Genomic DNA, 22,949 nt, shown 5'->3' on the forward strand with positions numbered 1-22,949 from the left:
TTTTTGAGACGGAGTCTCACTCTTTCGCCCAGGCTGGAGTGCAGTGGTGCGATCTCGGCTCACTGCAACCTCTGCCTCCTGGGTTCAAGCAATTCCCCTGCCTCAGCCTCTCAAGTAGCTCGGATTACAGGTGTGGGCCACCATGCCTAATTTTTGTATTTTTTGTAGAGACAGGGTTTCGTCATGTTGCCCAGGCTGGTCTCGAACTCCTGAGCTTGAGAGATCCACCTGCTTTGGCCTCCCCAAGTGCTGGGATTACAAGTGTGAGCCACCGTGCCTGGCTGTATATCTTCTTTGGAGGAATTCATACCCTTTGCCTATTTAAAAATTGGATTGCCTTTTTATTATTGCATTGTTCTTTTGTAGATTCTGGGTACTAGATCAGTGAGTTTTTTATACTCTATTATTGCTATAGTAACCATTTCTGGTTCCTGCATTCTTCCTGGACTTTTTACCCACCCAGGGTTTTGCACCTTCATGCTTTGGTCATTTGGAAAATTGTTTCACTGAGTTATGTAGATCTTCCAAATGTTGTCACATTTCATGTTATAGTATCAAAACTTATATTCATTAATATCGCCAATCTCGGCTGGGCATGGTGGCTCACGCCTGTAATCCCAGCACTTTGGGAGGCCAGGACAGGTGGATCACGAGGTCAGGAGATTGAGAACATCCTGGCTAACACGATGAAACCCCATCTCTACTAAAAACACAAAAAATTAGCCGGGCATGGTAGCCGGCACCTGTAGTCCCAGCTACTCGGGAGGCTGAGGCAAGAGAACCCTGCCTCATGTGTGAACCCAGGAGGCGGAGCTTGCAGTGAGCCGAGATCGTGCCACTGCACTCCAGCCTGGGCAACAGAGCAAGACACTGTCTCAAAAAAAAAAAAAAGAAAGAAAGAAAATCGCCAGTCTCATCAGAAAAGCCTTTATGTATTAGGAAGTTATCTAGCTTTTGGTGGCAGAAACAAGTTTTCCAAAATTTATTTTTTTTCTGAAATTCATATTTTATTACTGGAAACAAGTAGTTTTCCTTTAGTGACAGACATTCATTTAAGAAAAAAAACAAACACTTCTTTGGTTTTTAGATGATGTCTTAACACGTTTGCAAATGTGAATAACTGGTTTGTTAATGGCTCAGCTTGTAGCTCAAGTCAGGTGCACAGATGCATGTCGCAAGGTCACTGTTGTCATTTGGTCCACAGGAGAGGTGCTTTGTGCCTGCTGACCACGTGGTCACGGAATACAAAATAAATTGTACTATAAGGTAGAGGTTGAATAAAACTGTTTTCCATCTGTATCGTTTCCTTCAGCCCAAACAACTTCTTTTAGCATTTTTTTTTACAGGCAGTTCTACTGAATTCTCTCAGCTTTTTCTTTCTGAAAAAGACATTATTTTGCTTTCATTTTCCAAAGATATGGCTGGATATAAAATTTTAGGTTGTCTGAATTTTCTTTCAGGTGAAAATATGGCTCCATTCTGTCGTGCTGCTGGGGTTACTTTGTGAGATGAGGTGGGACTGGGCTGACAGTTCTTTCTCCAACTTTTTTAGACACTGACTTTCAACCGTTGTCTGCAGCCTTGTCTCTGGTCTGAGGATGGGAGGCATCTTGGGGGTGTTTGCAGGGCCCCTGCCTGGCATCTCTTCCCCAGCACTGGGACTGCACTGACTCTGCTCTGTGTAGCTTTCCCTTACTTACAGGGTTCCCCTCTTTCCTTCTTTGTCCTGTGGATTTTCAGCTTTTAAATTTTCTTTTCTGTGTTGTTTTTACAGGGATCAGAGTTACAAGCAAATGTTTGATTTACTATGTTTAGTCTTCTTGATTTTTTGGTAATGTATAATTATATTTTCCTTTAAAATGTTAGTTTCATTAAAAATTTCAAATTAATTTACATTTTAAGAAGGATGTGTTTTTACTTGGTACTTTTTTAGTGGCTTTGACTTTCCTCCAAAAATATGACTATTTGTTTCATGTTATGTATTGGTATTTTCATTCATTTTCTTGATTAGATTTTCCAAAGGCTTTTTTTTTTTGTTTAAAGAGAGACAGGGTCTTGCTGTGTTGCCCAGGCTGGCCTCCAGTTTTTGGGCTCAGATGATCCTCGTGCCTCAGCCTTCCGAATAGCTGAGATTATACGTGTGAGCAGCCACACTCGTCCTTTGCAAAGGACTCTTTCAATCATTCATACAAAACTTAGTTGTGGATTTAAATATCCTTTCTTCTACTTTCTCATTGATTGAATTTTACATTATCTATATTGATTTTTTTGTCTTTCTTTTTAGTTTTAAAGACACTTGTCGTTCTCCTGATTTGATGTGCATGGTGGACTCCCTTGTCTGTGTTGTTTGATGACGAAGCATTCAGCTCCGTGCCTTTTCGTCTGATCATGGCTTTTACCTCGTCCCTTTAAGCACTGCTGAGTGTTTTTTCCATACTTCATAATTGCAATTTTGATATTGAGTTAGGAATTATAGGAGAGAATACTTAAATTTCTAAGAAGTTGAAGTAATTTTTAAGGGGTTTATAGTTAAACTTTTATAATTAGATTTGATTTGGTATGGTTTTTGCATGGTCTGGGATGTGTGACCTGGTCATCCTATCACAAGTTAGGCTCTTCAGTGAGATGTCTCCACCAGACTGTTTTGTAAGTGGCATTTGCTGTTTGTGTTGGAGAAGCTTAGCTGTTTGACAGTAGTTGTTCGGTGAGTGATCACTGCCAAGATGCAGTGACTCTGTCCCGCAGTGAAGGGGGAGCACTGCGCTGGCGTCGGGGTGGGGGTCCGGGCAGGTGGTTTCCTGGTGGTAGCAGGCAGACCTTGTTGTGGATCACAGGGAATCCATGTACTTCTGTATCTGTGTAATTGGCCTGAACAATGCCCACGTCTAGGAGTCAGAGGTAAATCAGGTGAAGTGGGGTCTCTGGGGGATAATTGTGGAGATACAGTTGTGTGGGACAGCAGTTACCTCTTTAATGCATTTCTCTTCTACTTTAGGTAAATCTTAAAATGAGAGAGATAACAGAGAAAGAAGTGAAATTAAAACAGCAGTTATTGGAGAGTCCAGCTCATCAAAAGGTAAAGGGTGAATTTAGTTTCTCTGGAATGCACTAAGTTAATGTTGCTCCCAATCTTAAAGAATTCTGTTAGTTCCCATCATTTGCTTATTCTCTATTTTTACTCACCAAAGAAGCAGCTAGTCTCTTGGATTCACCTGGTGGGCTGATTCTCCACACCTCAGTGAGATGTGACCACGGCAGCCTGTCCCGTCTCTCCCTGGGCAGGGGTGTTTTGTATTGCACTTTATGGTGGGTGAGGGTATTTGGGGGAATTGGGAACCTTGAGTGAGGGACATAGGGCCCACCTGGGCGCTAGCTTCCACAAGTCAACAAACAAGGGGAAAATTGCCTATTGCTAAAGATGCCCTCGAAAAGTCCTTGAATGGCCCATGAGGTGCAGCGTAGCTGGTGACGTACCTGTGTGCCTTTGCCATCATTCTCCTGGATGAACCCTACGTGCCTGCTGAAGTGGCATGATGGCTGGGCTGCACCTTCCAGCCATTAGCCTTTTTCTTCCTCTGACATTATTTTCTCTTTTGCAAGCACATGTGTGACTGAATTCACTCAGTTCAGTGCACACAAGATGCAGCCCGACCATCTATAAGGTCTCGCCTTTGGAGGGCGGTGTACCGCCTTCCACTGTTCCTTTTTCCCCGTCCAGTGGCACCGGCCCCTGGCCATGCATTTGTTAGCTGGGTGGGCAGGTGAGTCAGGCCGCCTGGTATGCCTCCCTCATCTGGATCTTAAGCATTGAGCTTCCTCCCTGTTCCTCAGATGGTCATGTTTAACACATGGGTACAGACTAAGCACTAGACCCTTGCCGCGTCAGAGCTGACTTCTTGCCTTTTGGTACCCAGCCCATACCAAGTTTCCGAAGTATTCTTTGCTACTGCAAAGAATAGTGTTGTGGAGGTGACTCGTGATCTTCCACTTTAATCATCTGCTAATACAACATGCCTATGGCCACGCACACTGGGAAGACTTTGCTTATCAGAGGCCCTCCTGCCTCTGTCGTGTAAACGCCGTGGGGAAGTGTGTGTTACCTCGTCCACACGTGGACCTGCTCTGCTGATGCTCCTCTCCTGCCTTCCTTCTCTCGCTTCCTGAGCAGTCTCCCTCCAAGTGGTATTGGAAGTTAGTGCCTGTAAGTGAACCCTGAGCCTCCAGCTGCCATCTACAGAGCCATCCTGTCGCAATCACTTGCTTCCATTAAAAATTGCTCGCACCCGAAACTGTTTTTTTTTTTTGTTGTTGTTGTTGTTGTTGTTTAAATGTCCCACCTTGGAGTTATTTATATAGTACAAGAAATGGCCTGATTCTGAGCTGAATAGGCCTTGTAATATGGCACTTTGGAACTCTAAGTTACATTTCGCCCAGTTTCGTGGTTACTTCTTTAAGTGATCAACGTGCACGTAATGAGAGGGCGTTCTCTTTTGTGATAGATACAGAGAGAATGAGAAGTGGTCTAGTTGCCCAAGTTACTCTTTATATGTTGTTATTTCTGATGTTACCTTGCCTGACTGTGGTATTTAACATGACATCTGTTAGGAGCCATCAGCTGGGTCGTCCAGGTATGCGGGTGATGCACCTGGTGGACTAGGGCTGGAGGGCTGCAGAGAGGGGCTCTCACCAGCGTGTCAGATTCCTCTGCTCTCCTCTGTTCCTGCTGCCTTGGTCTGCATGGAGTGGCGAAGGGACATTTCCTTATTCCCAGGCAAGGGTCTGAGTTAGGTCAGCCTGGCCACACAGGCTTTCTGGAGTTAAGTGTGAATTTTCACATAAAAAGAAAGGTGAAAATAGCATTTGGTTTTCCAACCCTAGTTGTGCTCCACCTGGTGGCCCATTCTGGAAGCAGAGCCAGTTTGTTACCCAGGCCCCCGGGGAGAGTACTTGGTGCCAGTGGTGCCTTTCTCGGGAACTTTTGGATGCAGATCTTGCAGAGGGCTTTATGTGTACTCCATTAACTGCCTGCATCCTTCAGTGTCATTATTGGGCCCCTATTTTCCTTTGAAGTCCGTCCTCGAGGCGATAGCAGTGGGAGTGAGCTGGGAGACAGGGCTCCTTTGAGCAGCGGTAGATTCTGCTGCGGAGCTCACAGATCATTTTGCTTCTCTTGAAATATATTAATAAGAAGGAAGAAGAAAGCATTTTAAATCAGTATAGATCTTTTAACTTTTTAAATCCTGAAGACTGAAGAGCTAAATATCAAAGCACTTACGTGATTTAGTCAAGGGCTCACAGACTTCATCTGTCCTGCAGGAAGTGAGGTTTCACATGAGAGTTTTATAAAAACAGAAACATGTTACCAAGAGCAGTAGGTCCCTTAATGCTTTTTTATTAGATAGTTCGTAACCCTAACTTTCTGACCCCAGTGTTTGGTAAGTAGGTCAGTGAGGAGAAGTGTGGAAAGGCCTGGGGAAGACGGACAGATTTAGAGGTCTAACCTCAACACTGTACAGCCTAGAGGTTCAAAACACCTGGTTTGCAAGGCAACTATACAAGTTCCTGGACTCTTGTAGTTCTGGAGTGTTTCACCTGACCTTAAGCCCACCCCATCCATCTTTAATCAAGAAACCATGTGCTTTCCCGCATGCCCGTGGCCACCCCTCACGTGTCTGCTGTCTGTGTGGAAGCCTGGCCTGGCGCATGCTGTGGTGCACTGCATGCTGGAACCCGTGGAGTTTGCACGCGTGGTACAGTATGAGGCGGGTCACGTTTTGTAGAGTGTGCCGTGGGCTCCGAGAAACAAGTTAAAGTGTGTGCTGAAGCGGATTTTACTGACATAAAATAAGCCTTATTGCTAAATTTGAGAATGTGTTACACATGTTTTTTGCTAAACATCAGTATTGATTATTCTGTATGGTGTACTTACTGACATAACAACTTGAAATTATTGATTTTAGACAATTTCTCCTCAAGTTGATTCAGCTGCATCACTCTCAGAATTCAATCATTTTTATTGTAGATTGCTGGTTTTTTCCTCTAGTTTGTATCGTGTATTTTCCTCCTGTGGAGAAAATGTGGTTAGCAAGAAATGCCATATTTTAAAGCTGTATTGTGGCTGTTAATGCAGAAAACATGAGCGTACTGCAGGCTGTTTGGCAGTGGGGCTGGGGCTGAGTGTCCTGCCCTCAGTCGCCTGTGTCTGTACTCTTGTAAGCTGACACACAGATACGCGGGCAGATCTGAGGGTTTGATGGAGCGCAGAAGGCCATACGTGTGGCTTCTTCTAAATGAAGAAACACAGAATCCTTGAGCAGACACTTGTCTTCTGGAGCACCTTGCATGGATTTCATCTCCTGATGCTTCATTGCCGTTAATAGAGTGGTGGTGGTTGTGTTATGAGAAATTTTGTCTAACCTGGCTTCTGAAATTTCTCAAGCTAAATATTAATGCTGTTTTGTGTTTTCCTTAATGACTGAGGCTAGTGATATTACTTAGAAAAGTAACAGTAACTTGGGTCTTCTTAGCGTCAGGATGTTCACCATTTAACTTGTTTCTCGTTAGTGTCTAGTACGTCGGCTTTCGGTAGTGTAGGTGTGTGTTCTGTCTCCTTTCCCGTGTGTGCCTGCACTAGTGGCAGCCTTTGCTTCCAGGTCAGTTTAGAGTAGACTGGCTCTGGTATTGCTAGCAAGTAGTTGCTGTTACCCAGTGTAGCCATGAAGCCCAGCTCCTTGGATCTTGACATATATGTTCCAGGCAAAGTACGTAATCCAGATGTTTCTAACTTTTTCTAGATGATTGCAATTGTTCTCCATGTTGTCTGTTAGGCGTTATATTAATTCTCGATCTAACAGTGTGCCTGTAACATATATGGTAGTGAAGAGACATCACATGCAGAGACCGTTTTCCTTTTATCAACTGCAGGTCCGCTATCGACGAGAGCACCTTTCTGCTAGGCAGTCACCCTACTTCCCGTTGTTGGAGGATTTGATGAGAGACGGCAGTGATGGTGCTGCTCTCTTAGCTGTGGTTCACTATTACTGCCCAGAGCAGATGAAACTGGATGGTGAGTGGAGAACGCTTCCCTGAAACAGACCCGAAAGGCTTAAAAGAAAATTATAGTGTACATTAATCCACATATAAAAAAAAAAGAGAGAGAAAGAAAATGGAATCTTTAATATAAATGGGGATGTTAGCCTATAGATGAAAAAATTGGGGGATGATGTGCTCATACTTAACCTGCATTTTATCTGATGACAAAACTGCACTTTGAAATTAGCCGGGTGTGGTGGCGCACGCCTGTGGTCCCAGCTACTCGGGAGGCTAAGGAGAGAGGATCACCTTAGCCCGGGGCAGGGGCGGAGGGTGGTGGAGAGGGAGAGAGAAATTGTACTTGAAAGTATTTGAGTAATGTGTGAAAGTATTTGTGACTTTACCTATGTCTCAGAATGGGTAGCTTTTGTAAATCCTTCCTCAACTGATTTAAATCATCTAGAACTTAGTTTGAGGATGGGAAAATTAATGCAAAATTGAGTCTGTTTATGAACCATTTATGAACAACTGCCACACGCTTGGTGTTGGGGATGTTCTGATGACAGCATATCTCCCTCCAGGTGTTTACAACCTAACAATGAGGAGAGAGACAGTGAATGACTGTCACCAGCATGACAGTGGGTGTCTGGACAGGGACCGGGGGAGCATGAATTCTGATTTAGGTTTTGCTAAGCACCCTTCATGCCGAAGTAGGCAGATACCAGGCCAGGAGGTGCCCCCCAAACTAATATGGACGCATTTGTGTCGGACTTCAGGTGCTGGGTGTATTGAGCTGACATTGATCTTATTCCTGCTGATCGTAAAAGTGCTAGAAAATATAGTTTTTTAGACAAAACAGTTTCACAAATATATAGCTGCACTTAAAGGAAGAGGCTGGGCACGGTGGCTCATACCTGTAATCGCAGCACTTTGGGAGGCCAAGGCAGGTGGATCACCTGAGGTCAGGAGTTAGAGACCAGCCTGACCAACGGGGCAAAACCCCGTCTCTACTAAAAATTAGCCAGGCGTGGTGGCACGTGCCTGTAGTCCCAGCTACTCGGGAGGCTGAGACAGGAGAATTGTCTGAACCCAGGAGGCAGACACTGTGGTGAGCCGAGATTGCACCACTGCATTCCAGCCTGGGCGACAGAGCAAGACTCTGTCTCAAAAAAAAAAAAAACAAAAAAAAAAAAGAGGAAGAAGGAGAGAGCCTCAGGTACCAGGAGATGATCTCTGTCATTGAGTGAAAACTCAGTGGAGGACAGGTAGGTGCCCCGGGGCCCCTGGGCCTGAGTTTCCATGTTCGTTTGGCCCTGGGCCTGTGTGCTGTCAGGAGCCGTAGCTGGGACCTCTTGGGAAGAGGACTGGAAAACTCCACCTACTGCCCAGGAGTGAAAAGGAGGCCTGACAGATGCCCTTGGCTCTGAGGATGTGGAGGAGAAGCTCTTTAAGGAGGAAATGCAGCTCTTGGTACACGGTGGATCACAGGAAGGTTGAGATGTGTGTCACCTATGTGGTGTGGGAATGCCGGTTGAACGTTAGTGCAACAAGTAGTCTAGGACTAGTGAAGTTCATGGACCCTGGCAGGGATAAAGCACAGCTTGGCTATACAGGGACATTTCCATGAGCCGGGGGATGCTGGCTGCCCACTGAGAAGAACCCCTGCTGGAAGACGAACTCTGAGAAATCAGAAACCATGCAGGGAAAGCAGGTACTGCAGCTCATTTGGCACCAGGACGTGGGTGAAAGATAACAGGATGTTTAAAATGATGGACATAAAAAGAGAACTAGACATATTAAAGAAGACAGGAGATGGGGGATGGAGTCTTCAGCTGTGTTGCGATTTTCTTCATCCCCCAGGTCTTATCTTGGCACTTTTTTTTTTTTTTTTTTGAGACAGAGTCTTGCTCTGTCACCCAGGCTGGAATGCAACTGCGTGATCTTGGCTCACTGCAACCTCCATTTCCCAGGTTCAAGCGATTCTTCCACCTCAGCCTCCCAAGTAGCTGGGATTGCAGGTGTCCGCCACCACACCCAGCTAATTTTTGTAGTTTTAGTAGAGATGGGGGTTTCACCATGTTGGCCAGACTGGTCTTGAACTCCTGACCTCAGGTGATCCACCTGCCTTGGCCTCCCAAAGTGCTGGGATTACAGGCGTGAGCCACCACGCCTGGCCATGGGACCTTCTTTTATGTGTTCATCTCTTATATTCTCCCTGCTGAGTTCTGGATGCCTTTAATTTAATTAATTTATTTATTTTGGAGACAACGTCTCACTCACTCTGTCACCCAGGCTGGAGTACAGTGGTGTGATCTTGGTTCACTGCAGCCTTGACTTCTCTTGACTTCTCAGGCTCAGGTGATTATCCCACCTCAACCTCCTGAGTAGCCAGGACTACAGGCACATACAACCGTGCCTGGCTAACTTTTGTATTTTTGTGTGTGTGTGTGGAGATAGGGTTTTGCCATGTTGCCCGGGCTGGTCTCGAACTCCTGGGTTCAAGCGATCTGCTTGCCTTGGCCTCCCAAAGTGCTGGGATTCCATGTGAGCCACTGCATCTGGCCCTGGATGCTTTCTGAAGTCTACCTTCTAGTTCGTAAATTTGACTTTTCCTTCATTGTGTGCAGCCTGCCCTATATGTCTGTTGGGGATCTTAAGACAGAGCGAATTGCTAAGGATACAGGGTCATTACCAATTATAATCATGTGAACAGTTTATGGGAAGGTGTGACTGTATTGAAACTCATTATATCTAAGAGCAGAACATCAAAATGGATTTTAAATAATGGCAAAGTTATGGCCAGGTGCAGTGGCTCACGCCTGTAATCCCAGCACTTTGGGAGGCCGAGGTGGGTGGGTCATGAGATTGGGAGATCGAGACCATCCTGGCTAACACCGTGAAACGCTGTTTCTACTAAAAACACAGAAAATTAGCCGGGCGAGGTGGTGGGGGCCTGTAGTCCCAGCTACTCTGGAGGCTGAGGCAGGAGAATGGCGTGAACCCGGGAGGCGGAGCTTGCAGTGAGCCAAGATTGCGCCACTGCAGTCCAGCCTGGGTGACAGAGCGAGACTCCGTCTTAAAAAAGCAAACAAACAAACAAAAAATGGCAGAGTTACAAGGAGAAATGGACAGAGCCACATTGCTGACTTATGTAACAGAAACTGATTGATAAAGCAGACAATTTAGTAAGGCCATAGAGGACTTCAGGCTTTATCCAGTGCACCAGCCACTGTGGAATCTGCTCACTTACAGACAGTAAAGACAAGCACTGGAGTCTTTATAAAACATGCAACAGACAGTAAAGACAAGCATGGGAGCCTTTATGAAACGTGCAGTCGATTAAGGCCACAGGTGAGACTGCAGCAGATCCCAAAGAACCAGTACATTCTCCACAGTGAGGTCAAGTGAGAATTCACCAGCTGGAAGATGCAGCCTCTTTTCCTGCCTGTGAATTAATGACGGTTCATTTCAGGTGTGAATTTGACTGGATTGAGAGATCCCTAGGTGACTGATGAAGCACTGTTTCTGGGTGTGTCTCTGAGGGTTTTTCCAGGGGTGATGGGTATGAGTCAGTGGCTTGAGAAAGGAAGACCTGCCCTCAGTGTGGGTGGAAGAGGGGGACTCTCCCTCTCTGCTCTCTCTCCCTTCCTGAGTGGGGCACCTTCTCTCTTCCTGTCCTTGGACATCACGCTCCAGGTTTTTTGGCTTTTAGGCTCTGGGACTTGCACCATGGCCTCCTGGGGGATTTTAGGCCTTTGGCCTTGGCCTGGGGGCTGCACAACAGCTTCACTGGCTCTGAGGCTTCCAGACTTGGACCCAGGCCTGCCGCCACCCCTGAGTCTCTAGTTTGCAGTTGGCCTGTCGTGGGATTGCTCTTTGTGATCATGTGAGCAAACTTCTCTCGTATGTCCTATTGGTTCTGTCTGTCTGGAGAACCCTGACAAATGCACAGTTATTCTAAAATCTTAAAGATTGAATGCCTGGAAGCCAGAGAAGAAAGACATTTAAATATTTCATGGACCGTAGGGGAAAACGTAGTGGTCCTTGCTAGTGTGAGCTCAGCAGGGGCAGTTTTACCTGTTTTGCTCACTGATGTATCCCAGTCATCTGAAATTGTGTTTGGGGCCATTTGGTGTTGAGTAGGTGTTTGTTATCAGAAAAAGAACATAGAAGTAAACCCAAAAAAAGTTGAAGGAGAAATGAAGGGCGGTTTTCTGTCCATTTCTGTTAGTCAGAAGTCACTCCCAAACAAGGAGAATAAGGAACTGAATTGCAGATTCCGTTTTGGATGAAACTAGGATATATCTGGACTCTGAACAAGTCTACTAATGGAGAAGTAATTAAAAAAATAAAAAAAGAACAAAGTGGAGGAGGGGTGGGTGTCAAGCTGGGGAAGCAAGGAGGCTCATCCTGTAGGACCCTGGACAGCAGAATGGAGCACCAAGGATGCTGGTGGACAGCAGTGCCTGGGGTGGATTCTTTGAAAGTTGGTCTCCAGCAGTGAGAGCTCCGGTTCGCTTTGCTTCTGGTGCCTTTCTCCTCACATGCCCTTGGTAGATGTGGGACACCCTTGAGGAGAACTGAGCCAGATAAACTATAGCCTCAGACCCCAGGTGCAGGCAGGGATGAGGTGACACTGAAATCAGGGCTTTTGTGTAAAATTCTTCACACTTGAAGGTGAGACTGGTTCTCCTCCCGGTGCACCCTGCCCCAGAAGCCACCATTTCTCTTGCTTGACTCCATGCTTCAGACCTGCCCCACATGCAGCATGGGGAAGGATTCTTCTCTGCAGAAATCGGCCTCAGGAAAAAGACCCGCAGTGACTCACTCCTTACGAGGAGCAGCAGCCAAAGATTCCTGACATTTGAGGAAAGCCACTGACCTGAATGAGAACCCAAATCAGCAGAGATGGTGCAGGTGAGCAGCAGAAAATGTTAAGAGATGAGAGGGTTTGGACCTCAGAACCAACAGCAGGACTCTGGGAAACGATGTCTGCAAGATAGTGGCACATAAGTATGTACAGAATCATCAGACTTAGAACAGCTGTTGGAGTGCTACAGCTTGTTTGGAGAATTCTGAAGAGCCCCTGAAAACCAGTTCTTGGGAAGGAAATCTTTGGTGCTAAGATGGGAGAGCCACTGAAGTGCTAGAGACAGAGTTGAAGAAATCTCCCAGAAAGTAGAGCCAGAAAAGCAAAGAGATGGGAAATAAGGGAAATAAGGGAAAAAAGATAGAAAAATAAGGATCAGTCTACGAAGAAAGAGAGGAAAAAGTAGGAGAAAAGAACTCTGTCAACATAAAATGCAGAAAAATGTCCCAAGGACATGAGTGGCAAGTAGGAAGGACCCACTGGGTGGCCAGCAGGATTCCTGAAGAAGGGCCATGGCAAAGCATACCATGATGAACTCCGGAACCCCTGGGAAAGAGGAGATCCCAAATAACTGTGGAGAGACCAAGCGGGTTACACGCAAGGCAGGCAGCCCCAATGACACCAGATTCCTCAGCCACAGTCCTGGAAGGAAGATGACTGGGTGGTGCCTTCCCAGTGCCGGGGAGCGTGCCCACGCACACCATCCTGAAGAGGAGGTGGAGGGAGGCTCGGGCCGAAATCCGCAGTGCCAGCCTTCCCATAGATGGGCCAGGAACATGGGACAGAGGCACAGATCAGTAGAAGGCAGTTGGCCTGTCTGGCCCAGAGGCAATAATATAGGTGAATAACTGAGCCAAGTATTAAATCCAGGAAAAATGAAGAGTTGTCCAAGGAGTGTAAGTAGAGATACTGTGTAGCCCAGCTGTGGAAGATGGTTACATAGTTATGGTGTACAGAGACTCGGTCTGGGTTTAATCACACATCCTCTGCTGTGTGGCCACTGGGGGGAGAGGCTGGGGAGGCACACAGAGGACCACCTGCACTGTGGTTGTTGTCTGCTGTGACAGTGGGCTGTAGCCTCTTAGTGATAGGGTAGGGCGGGGCTGCGTGTTCTCTTACCAAGGCCACGGGCAGAAGGAGTGGAACGGGCAGTGGTAAGGTTTGGCTCTGTGTCCCCACCCAAATCTCTTCTTGAATTGTACTCCCATAATTCCCATCGCTGTGGGAGGGAGCTGGTGGGAGATAATTGAATCACGGGGCGGTTTCCTCCCTGCTGTTCTCGTGGTAGTGAGTAAATCTCATGAGATCTGATGGTTTAATAAGGGGAAACCCATTTCACTTGGCTCTCATTCTCTCTCTTGCCGCCGCCACGTGACATGTACCTTTCATCTTCCGCCATGGTGGTGAGGCCTCCCCAGCCATGTGGAATTGTAAGTCCAATAAACGTATTTCTTTTGTAAATTGCCCAGTCTCAGGTATGTCTTTGTCAGCAGTGTGAAAATGGACTAATATAGGCAGAGACCTATTTCTCTTAAGCTTTTCAAAACAAATAGTTTGGCTTTTTTTTTTTTTTTTCAATTGAGATGAAGTCTTGCTTGGTTGTCCAGGCTGGAGTGCAGTGGCCTGATCTCTGCTCACTGAAACCTCTGTCACCACCCAGATTCAAGCAATTCTTGTGTGTCAGCCTCCCAAGTAGCTGGGACTATAGTCGCACACCATCACACCTGGCCGATTTTTAAATATTTTTAGTAGAGATGGGGTTTCACCATGTTGGCCAGGCTGGTCTCGAACTCCTGACCTCAGGTGGTCTTCGTGCCTTGGCCTTCCAAAGTGCTGGGATTACAGGCATGAGCCCAGCCAGCTTCTTAAAGTAAAATAAAAATTTTAAAATTTTGGCATGCAGCGATAGAAAAGATTGTGATCATGTCTTTAGCAGGAATGTGGATGGAGCTGGAAGCCATTATCCTTAGCAAACTAACAGAGGAACAGAAAACCAAATACTGCGTGTTCTCACTTAAGAAGTGGGAGCTGAGGCCAGGCGCAATGACTCACGCCTGTAATCCCAGCATTTTGGGAGGCCAAGGTGGGCAGATCACCAGAGGTCAGGAGTTCGAGACCAGCCTGGCCAACATGGTAAGACCCATCTCTACTAAAAATACAAAAATTAGCTGGGCATGGTGGTGCACACGTGTAGTCTCAGCTACTCGGGAAGCTGAGGCAGGAAAATTGCTTGAGCCTGGGAGGTGGAGGTTGCAGTGAGCTGAGATCACGCCACTGCACTCCAGCCTGGGTGACAGAGTGAGGCTCCGTCTCAAAAAAAAACAGTGGGAGCTAAATGATAAGAACTTAAGAACACAAAGAAGGAAACACAAGACACTGGGATCTCCTTGAGGGTGGAGGGTGGGAGGAGGGAGAGAAGCAGAAAAGATGACTGTTGGGTACTGGACTTAATTCGTGGGTGATGAAATAATTTGTACAACAAACCCCTGTGACGTGAGGTTAGCTGTGTAACGAGCCTTCATATGTACCCTCCCACACCTAAAATAAAAGTTAAAAAAAAATTGGCAAATTTACTCGATGTGGTAGCTCATGCCTGTAATTCTAGCACTTTGGGAGGCTGAGGCAGGGAGTTCAAGACCAGCCTGGGCAACATAATGAGACCCCAAAAATTAAAAAGTTAGCTTGGCCTGGTGACGTGCACCTGTAGTCCCAGGTACTCAGGAGGCTGAGACAGGAGGATCACTTGAGCTCAGGAGGCTGAGGCCACAATGAGCTGTGATTGTGCCACTGCACTGCGGATGACAGAGTGAGACCTGCTCTAAAAAAAAAAAAAAAAAAAAAAGTTTTGGCAAATTTAACAGCAAAAAGTGAATAAAGTAGAAAAAATTCCAAAGTTCTAGAGAATATGTAAAACTAAAAGCTTATTGTTTTAAAGAATTAATAAAATAGATAATCTGGAAAGATTGATCAAGAATACATGTATAGCAGCTACTAAAATAAAAACACTGAGAATATTTGTGTGCCATATGTGTTTGAAATGTTAGACAAAACGGGCAATCTTCTTTGAAGCCAAAAGTGGTGGGCAGTCTAAATAGACCCGTAACTACAAAGAAAACGGACTCAGGAGTCAACAAATGCATCCACAGGGACCAGCTTCTTCCGGGGGCGTTTCTCCAGACTCTCAAGGAGTTGTCTGCTCCTGTGTTATGTCCCGTGTCCTAGATAATAGGAAAAGATGGAGTGGCCCGAAAGAGGGGATTATTCCCTGGCACCGAGTAGACTATGAGAGGAAATTCTAGGCTGGCTTTCCATGTTCGTGTAGATTGAAAATCCTATGTAAAATATTAGCGCAAATTGAACACATTTCTGTGGTCATCTCAGTAGGGGCAGGGAATCACTTGTGGGCAGTCACTGCCCCTTTCTCATGGTGGCTCTGGGCCTCGTCGGGGCTTGATTGGACCTCATAGACTTTTGACGCCCCCCCGGTGGCAGGTGCAGTTCCAGTGAAGGCCCAGGAGCAGTGGTGCCTTTGTGTCCTGACAGAGCAGGTTCTCTGAGCCTGGCAGGGGGCAGGTAGCGGGACCCGTAGCCAGGGCTGCCCTGTGCCCCTGCCCTGCACTTCAGTGCCCACTCTGTATGAGCATTCTCTTGTCATGTGAGAACTGGGAGGCACTTGGGAGTGAGTGCAGCGGAAAAGAGGCGAGGAAAGTCCATACGCTTTTCTATTTCTCTTGGGAGAAGACTGAAACAAGTGTTCTTAGATCCCCAGTCCATATTAAAACTTGTGTTTTCTCCAGATTGTTCTGAAAACTTGTTGCCAGTCCAGTGAATACTTTTGTCTTCACAGATATTAACAAGGCAATGCAGAAATTTTCTTGGATTGTGTTACTCTCTGTCTCTCTCAGCCATTTGAGAGTAACACAGCAAAACTTGGGAAAGCTAACGTTGGCACACAGATCCCCAGCCTGGTCCAGACTCGCTCAGCTACCCAGGAGCCCCTGCTTGGCCCAGCGTCCCCTCATAGTTTCCCTTCACCTGGAGTCGTTTCCAGCCTTTACCTCTCTTGACTCTTGATGTTTTCGAAGAGTAAGGTTGTGAGTAGTGGCCCTTGGTGTGTTTGTCTGGAGTTTCCTTGTGGTGTGTCCTCCCAGCGTGTCACCTCAGGGGCATAGTACTGGGACATCTCCGTGTTGGTGACTCCAGCTTCACCCCTTGGTGCAGGTGGCATGTGCTGGCCTTCCCCGCTTCTAAGCTTGCTGTTTTTGCTTTAGAATGCAGTAGTAATTTGTGGGGAGAGGCTCTGGACTGTGAATATCACGTTTCTCGTCAGATTCTCACCTGCTGGTCTCTCCACCTGCGGATGGCTTCCAGCCTCAGTGCGTCTTCCCATCTTGTCAGCATTTGCCCCACTTGCTTGCTTCTTTATTCATGTGTTTGTTTATATCCGGATGGCATCATGGATCTTACTTTATTCAATAGGTCATAATTCATTACTTTCATTTTTATTTTGTTGCTTAAATTGTCCCAGATTTTAGCTGAGTAGTTTTGTAGAATAAGAATGTGCGGGGTCTGTGCCCTAAAAATACCAAGTTTTGCTTAACTTTACATTACCAAAAACAGTGTGGTTTTGGTTCCGGGACAGTCACACGGACCAGATGAATGAACCACATGTAGAACCGAGAAAAGAGATGCTTTGCAGGGAGTCTGGTGCCTTTGAGGTGGCCTTACCGAGGGGAGCCACACTGGCTGGCCAAGAACATGGCGGCATTGACATCTCTATGGGAAAGTGCCATAAAACCCCACCCCACCTGAGCCAGAAACACCCCTTCCTCGGAGTAAAGATGTGAACCTGAGAAGTAAAATTTAAGAAGTAAATTTAAAATTTAACCTGAGAAGATAAAGGAAAATACTTTTATGATGTTCGTGAGATGGATTGCCGAAATTATAAAAAGCACCAATACAAAAGATTGTTAAATGCAACCATATGAAAATGTAAAACTTTCCTGTGACAAAAGCACATCATAAACAAAATGAAATGATAAACTGTACCCATTGAAAATATTTGCAGCACATGTGGCCTGATGAAGGACTGTTATACAGTCCTTTCGTAATCACAATCCATAAAGGATTCCAGAATCGGTAAGAAAAAGATGCACAGCCCAAGGCCGATACGGACAGGGCCCACAGGAGAGGACCCTTCATGGCCAGTAACCGTGAAAAAGTAAAACACACCGGTCGTCAGAGGCATGCTCTTTGAGAAGGAGGTGCTCACACCCCTCCGTTCTGAGGTGCAGGTGGGAAGGGACAAGCTGTGGAGTGCCGTCGGTGGGACTGGAGCTCGGCACGACCACGCAGAAGGGCGTTGCGAGGTGACGCAGGAGGGCATGCCTAGCTCGTGGCCCAGTGAGTCCACTCTCGGAATATGCCTGGGCAACACCCGTCTGTACACGCATAGACAGCACATGCAAACTTGGTGACGGCAGCATTTGTCGTAATGTTGAGAAATCGTGGAGGACCACATAGCGGTCAGGATGAGTGACGGAAGTCTCCCCATATCAACATAGATCTGTTTGCAAACATCATACTGAGTTTTGGGGGAAAAACTGGCTGCTAAAATAAGGCATAGCCTGCTACCATTCATGTAAGTTTCTCAAGGCTGAGACAAACACTGTGTGTTACTTGTGGATGCAGACAGTGTAGAATACTCAGGAGGAGTGGGAAGGTTCGCGGCAGCGTTGGGAGAATGGTTCCCTTTGGAGATGGAGATGATTTCGGCTGTTTTAGTTCTAAAAGAAAAGATCTGAAGCCCATAAGACGTTAACATTTGATGGTCAGAACGGTAGCAAAGGAAACATCCTTAGCGGTGTAAGTGTGCGCAGTTCCTCAGCTTTAAAGGTTTCTTTTGAGAATGAATCTGCTTAGGTGACTGAGGAGGACAGAATCCATGAATGACTCTGGATGCCGTGGGTCCAGTTTGTACGCACTTCTAAAGCCTTGAAAATGGTTTTTTCCATAGAAATAAAGTTTATGTAAAAAGTTATTTCTGAAATTATTTTTTTTTCACTATGTATATATTTACAAGCAAAATAAAGTCACTTCCCAGGGAGTCCTGAGCTGCACCCTGCTCTCCGCAGGGCTGTTTATCTGAGGGCCGCCCGAGTCCACACCAGGGTGCCTAGACTGGGGAGGGGCATTCTCTTTGGTCCTGTGACTTGTTGCCCGCACTGGCGCTTCCTCCATGGAGGGTCTGCAAAGTGGTGTGCAGTGGAAAGTTGCCCTGCAGATGCTTATAGCCACCAGTCTCCACCTCTTCATGGAAGGAGACTTGGGCTATGCATTGTCCTTGATCTTTGTGATTAGTCACTTTCCTGTGTTATCACTGAGTGGGCGTGGATGAGCCTGATGCTTTACCTTTTATTCATTTGCCTTCCCCCGGCCCTTTACAAACACGGAAACAGAGGGTTTTGATGGGTGGAAGAAACTTGGCTCCACATTTACTGGCTACATACAGCAGGGCTCTGCTGTCAACCGAAAGGTGATTGTTGCTGTTTGTTTTGGAAGCCCACTCTTGAGATCTGAGTGATTTCTATTATGCTTTCTGGATGTTCACCATCAAATTCAGACTTGAGAGGTTCCTGGACTTGTCTTGAGTGTTTTCTTTTTATACCTAGAGTTACTTGTTATACATCCTATACTCCCTACATTTCTCAATGTCATTATCTTCATTACTACCTTTATATAAAATGGTTTTCAGTTCAGAATGCTTCTCTGTCTCTCTCTCTCTTTTGAAGCAGAATACCTTTATAATAAATTGTGATTTTCTTTTTGTCTATTAGATATATGCTTAAAGGAGGTAACGTCGATGGCCGACAGTCTGTATAATATTCGGCTTCTGAGAGAATTCTCCAATGAATATCTTAATAAATGTTTTTATCTCACCTTGGAAGATATGCTGTATGCGCCCTTAGTGTTGAAGGTAATAACGAATTATTTGGCATGCAGTTTTCAAACCATGTGTGGATAAACTACTTACCATACTTTGGTGTTTTGTTTTTGTCTTTTAGCCGAATGTTATGGTTTTTATTGCGGAGCTCTTTTGGTGGTTTGAGAATGTCAAGCCGGATTTTGTTCAGCCCAGGGATGTTCAGGAGCTGAAAGACGGTGAGTGGCAGACATTCCTCAGGTTGGCAGCGGTTTCCTTGAGAGCCCAGATAGAGTATCAGAAAGTGCTCTCCAGTGGGTCCTTGTTTCTCGCACAGCAGAGTTCTTGGAAGAGCTCTGTACAGCTGCACAGCCCTGGGCCTTGCCTTGCCCTGTGGAGTCAGAATCCCAGAGATGGGCGTGAGAGTTTGGGGAAAGACTTTCTAAGTGATTTTGATGAACTATTCAGTTACGAATCACAGCTCTAAAAATTGCACAACTCTAAAAGTTCCAGGATGGCTGTTCTCACCGCCAGAATGAACAAACTGGAAAAAAAAAAGCTGTTTACTACAGATTAAAATAATCTGCCAGGAGCAACAATCTAGAAAGTTTTAAGGAGATAATATAGAAGAATATCTTCATAATCTTGGATTAAGAAATTATTTCTTACAAAGAATATGAAAGTATTAGGCACAAAGGAAAAGATTGCAAATTCAGCCACATTAAAGTTTGGACCTTCTTTTCCTTGAAAGATGATAGAGATAATTAAAAAAAAAACCCAACTATTAATAACCATAGAGGGGGAAAAGGTACTTGCAGTGCATGTAGTAAAGAGCTAGGGTCCAGAATATATAAAGAGCTCGTTCATAGCAGTAAGAAAAAAGAAGAACCAACAGAAAAAAAAGGCAAAAGAACAAATACTTGATGAGAGTGGGACCCCATGTGTCTGACTGATTTATGAAACGCTGCTTAGCATCAATCATCAAGGATATGCAAATTAAAGTGACACCCAGACGGCCTGCGGCTTATAATGCTTAAGATTTTTCAGCTTCACAGTGGTGCAAAAGCGATGCGTGTTCAGTGGAAACCGTGCTTCCCTTGCCCTACGACCATGTTGTTTTTCACTGTCAGTACAGCATTCAGTAAATTACACGAGATATTCAGCACTTTATTCTAAAACAGGCTGTGTGTTAGATTTCTCCAGGCTGTAGGCTGATGTCAGTGTTCTGAGCACACTGAAGGCGCCTAGGCTAAGCTGTGATGTTTGCTAGGTTAAGTGTATTCAGTGTGTTTTCTACTCACCGATATTTTCATTTTACAATGGGTTTATTGGCTCATTACCACACTGTAAGCTGAGGAGCATCTGTGTGTGTATGTATCCTCCCGATCTATTTGTGGCAGAATGGTAGAACGGGACCAGGTATGGGAGAGTGTCTGAGAGTGCACCTTTCACCACTGCTGGCGAGAGTGTTACTCAGAGCTGCCTCTGAAGCTGTTCGGTGTGTTACCCAGTCCTGTGGGTTGTCTGCCCTTTGGCTCGGCAAGCCCGTTCCTGTGGTGTATCCCCAGGGAAACTTGGTACTTGTGCATCAGGACACAGGGAAAGGATGCTCAGAGCAGCTCTGCTCATAATAGCTAGAAAGAAGCTCCCAAATGTGCCTCTGCAGTCAGGGGGGTGCATTGTTCTATGCCCATGCCACAAGAAGCTGTACAGCACTGGGCATGTGTGAGCCACAGCCACGAGCAGCTGCAAGGAAGATGCTCCTGATAATGAAGGCACAGAATCATATGGACAGGCTGGAGAGCAGGCAGAGCTCCACTGTGTTTTCCAGGGGGTGTGTGTGTGCGTGCACATGTGTGTGTGCGTGTGTGTGTGTAGGGGGGCAAAAAGCAGTGGTTCATTGGGCATGTTGGGTGCTCTTGGCAGACTGGTGACTTTCTCTCTTCTGGACCCAAGTGGTGGTTACCTGGATTTTGCTTTATAATTATTTGTTAAGCTCTATGTATGTTTTATGCAGTTTCTCTCTCTCTCTGTGTGTGTGTGTGTGCGCGCGCGTGCTATTTTACAATAAGAAAGAGTAATGGCAAAAAGCTTAGAACTGGGTTACCTTGCTGTTAGAATGTTCTTAAGTCACCTCGTTTCCTCATGGGTGACCTTGAACTAATTTTTCATCCCTGGACTTACTTTCCTTCCCAACTCTTCTTCTGCCGTAACTATTCCATCTTATAGCAAGAAACACTGTAGTGCTGTTAAACTTGCTTCCTTCATTTTAATTGAGGTTAGCCCTAAGTCAAGGCTATTGCTTTTTTTTTTTTTTTTGACACAGTCTCGCTCTGTAGCCCAAACTGGAGTGCAGTGGCCGGATCTCAGCTCACTGCAAGCTCCGCCTTTTGGATTCACGCCATTCTCCTGCCTCAGCCTCCCGAGTAGCTGGGACTACAGGCGCCCGCCACCTCGCCCGGCTAGTTTTTTGTATTGTTTTTTTTAGTAGAGACGGGGTTTCACCGGGTTAGCCAGGATGGTCTCAATCTCCTGACCTCGTGATCCGCCCGTCTCGGCCTCCCAAAGTGCTGGGATTACAGGCTTGAGCCACCGCGTCCGGCCAAGGCTATTGCTAACTCCTGTTTTCAGATTAGTTTCTGTTCTTGCATTTAAGGTAGAATAGGCTTTCCTCGTTTGATGCCTTCATGACTGCCGCACCCTCTCCACTGCTCCATCCTCTCTGGCTTCCCTTCACTCCTCCCCTCCTCCGCCTCCCCTCCCTTCCCCCTCCCCCCTCCTCTCTTCTCCTCTTCCCCTCCCCTCACCTGTTCTGGGATACTTGTGTGGAACCTGCAGGTTGGTTGCATAGGTATACACGTGCCATGGTGGTTTGCTGCACGCATCAACCCATCATCTACATTAGGTATTTTTCCTAATGCTCTCCCTCTCCTAGCTCCCACCACCCCCTGACAGGCCCTGGTGTGTGATGTTCCCCTCCCTGTGTCCACATGTTCTCGTTGTTCAACTCCCACTTATGAGTGAGAACATGCGGTGTTTGGTTTTTTGTTCCTGTGTTAGTTTGCTGAGAGTGATGGTTTCCAGCTTCATCCATGTCCCTGCAAAGGACATGAACTCATCCTTTTTTTTTTATGGCTGCATAGTATTCCATGGTGTGTATGTGCCACATTTTCTTTATCCAGATGGGAATTTAGGTTGGTTCCAAGTCTTTGCTATTGTGAATAGTGCTGCAGTAAACATACGTGTGCATGTGTCTTTATAGTAGGATGATGTATAATCCTTTGGGTATGTACCCAGTAATGGGATTGCTGGGTCACATGGTATTTCAGTTTCTAGATCCTTGAGGAATCGCCACAGTGTCTTCCACAATGGTTGAGCTAATTTACACTCCCACCAACAGTGTAAAAGTGTTCCTATTTCTCCACAGCCTCACCAGCATCTGTTGTTTCCTGACTTTTTAATATCGCCATTCTAACTGGCATGAGATGGTATCTCATTGTGGTTTTGATTTTCATTTCTCTAATGACCAGTGATGATGAACTTTTTTTCCTATGTTCGTTGGCCGCATAAACGTCTTCTTTTGAGAAGTGTCTATTCAAATCCTTTGCCCACTTTTTGATGGGGTTGTTTGTTTGTTTGTTTTTGTAGATTTGTTTTAAGTTCCTTGTAGATTCTGGATATTAGCCTATTGTCAGATGGATAGATTGCAAAAATTTTCTCCCATTCTGTAGGTTGCCTGTTCACTCTGATGATAGTTTCTTTTGCTGTGCAGAAGCTCTTTAGTTTAATTAGATTCATTTGTCAATTTTGGCTTTTGTTGCCATTGTTTTTGATGTTTTAGTCTTGAAGTCTTTGCCCATGCCTTTGTCCTGAATGGTATTGCCTAGGTTTTCTTCTAGGTTTTTTATGGTTTTAGGTCTTATGTTTAATTAAGTCTTTAATCCATCTTGACTTAATTTTTGTATAAGCTGTAAGGAAGGGATCCAGTTTCAGTTTTCTGCATATGGCTAGCCAGTTTTCCCAACACCATGTATTAAATAGGGAATCCTTTCCCCATTGCTTGTTTTTGTCAAATTTGTCAAAGATCAGATGGTTGTAGATGTGTGGCATTATTTCTGAGGCCTC

General features: G+C 45.7%; 1 protein-coding gene across 2 annotated transcripts in view; it reads left to right on the forward strand.

Annotated features, from left to right (window-relative positions):
* Nucleotides 1-22,949, forward strand: part of CAMSAP1 (calmodulin regulated spectrin-associated protein 1) — an 81,444-nt gene that overhangs the window by 14,310 nt on the left and 44,185 nt on the right. The window contains exons 3-7 of one of the 2 annotated variants that reach the window (XM_011957305.1): nucleotides 2,996-3,076; nucleotides 4,169-4,201; nucleotides 6,925-7,066; nucleotides 18,739-18,878; nucleotides 18,967-19,063. In XM_011957305.1, coding sequence (XP_011812695.1) covers nucleotides 2,996-3,076; nucleotides 4,169-4,201; nucleotides 6,925-7,066; nucleotides 18,739-18,878; nucleotides 18,967-19,063 — 493 coding nt within the window. The remainder of the gene's footprint in view (nucleotides 1-2,995; nucleotides 3,077-4,168; nucleotides 4,202-6,924; nucleotides 7,067-18,738; nucleotides 18,879-18,966; nucleotides 19,064-22,949) is intronic. The other variant, XM_011957306.1, reaches the window with a different exon arrangement.

Source organism: Colobus angolensis, unplaced genomic scaffold, assembly GCF_000951035.1.
Source record: "Colobus angolensis palliatus isolate OR3802 unplaced genomic scaffold, Cang.pa_1.0 Scaffold44, whole genome shotgun sequence".
Taxonomy (NCBI): domain Eukaryota; kingdom Metazoa; phylum Chordata; class Mammalia; order Primates; family Cercopithecidae; genus Colobus; species Colobus angolensis.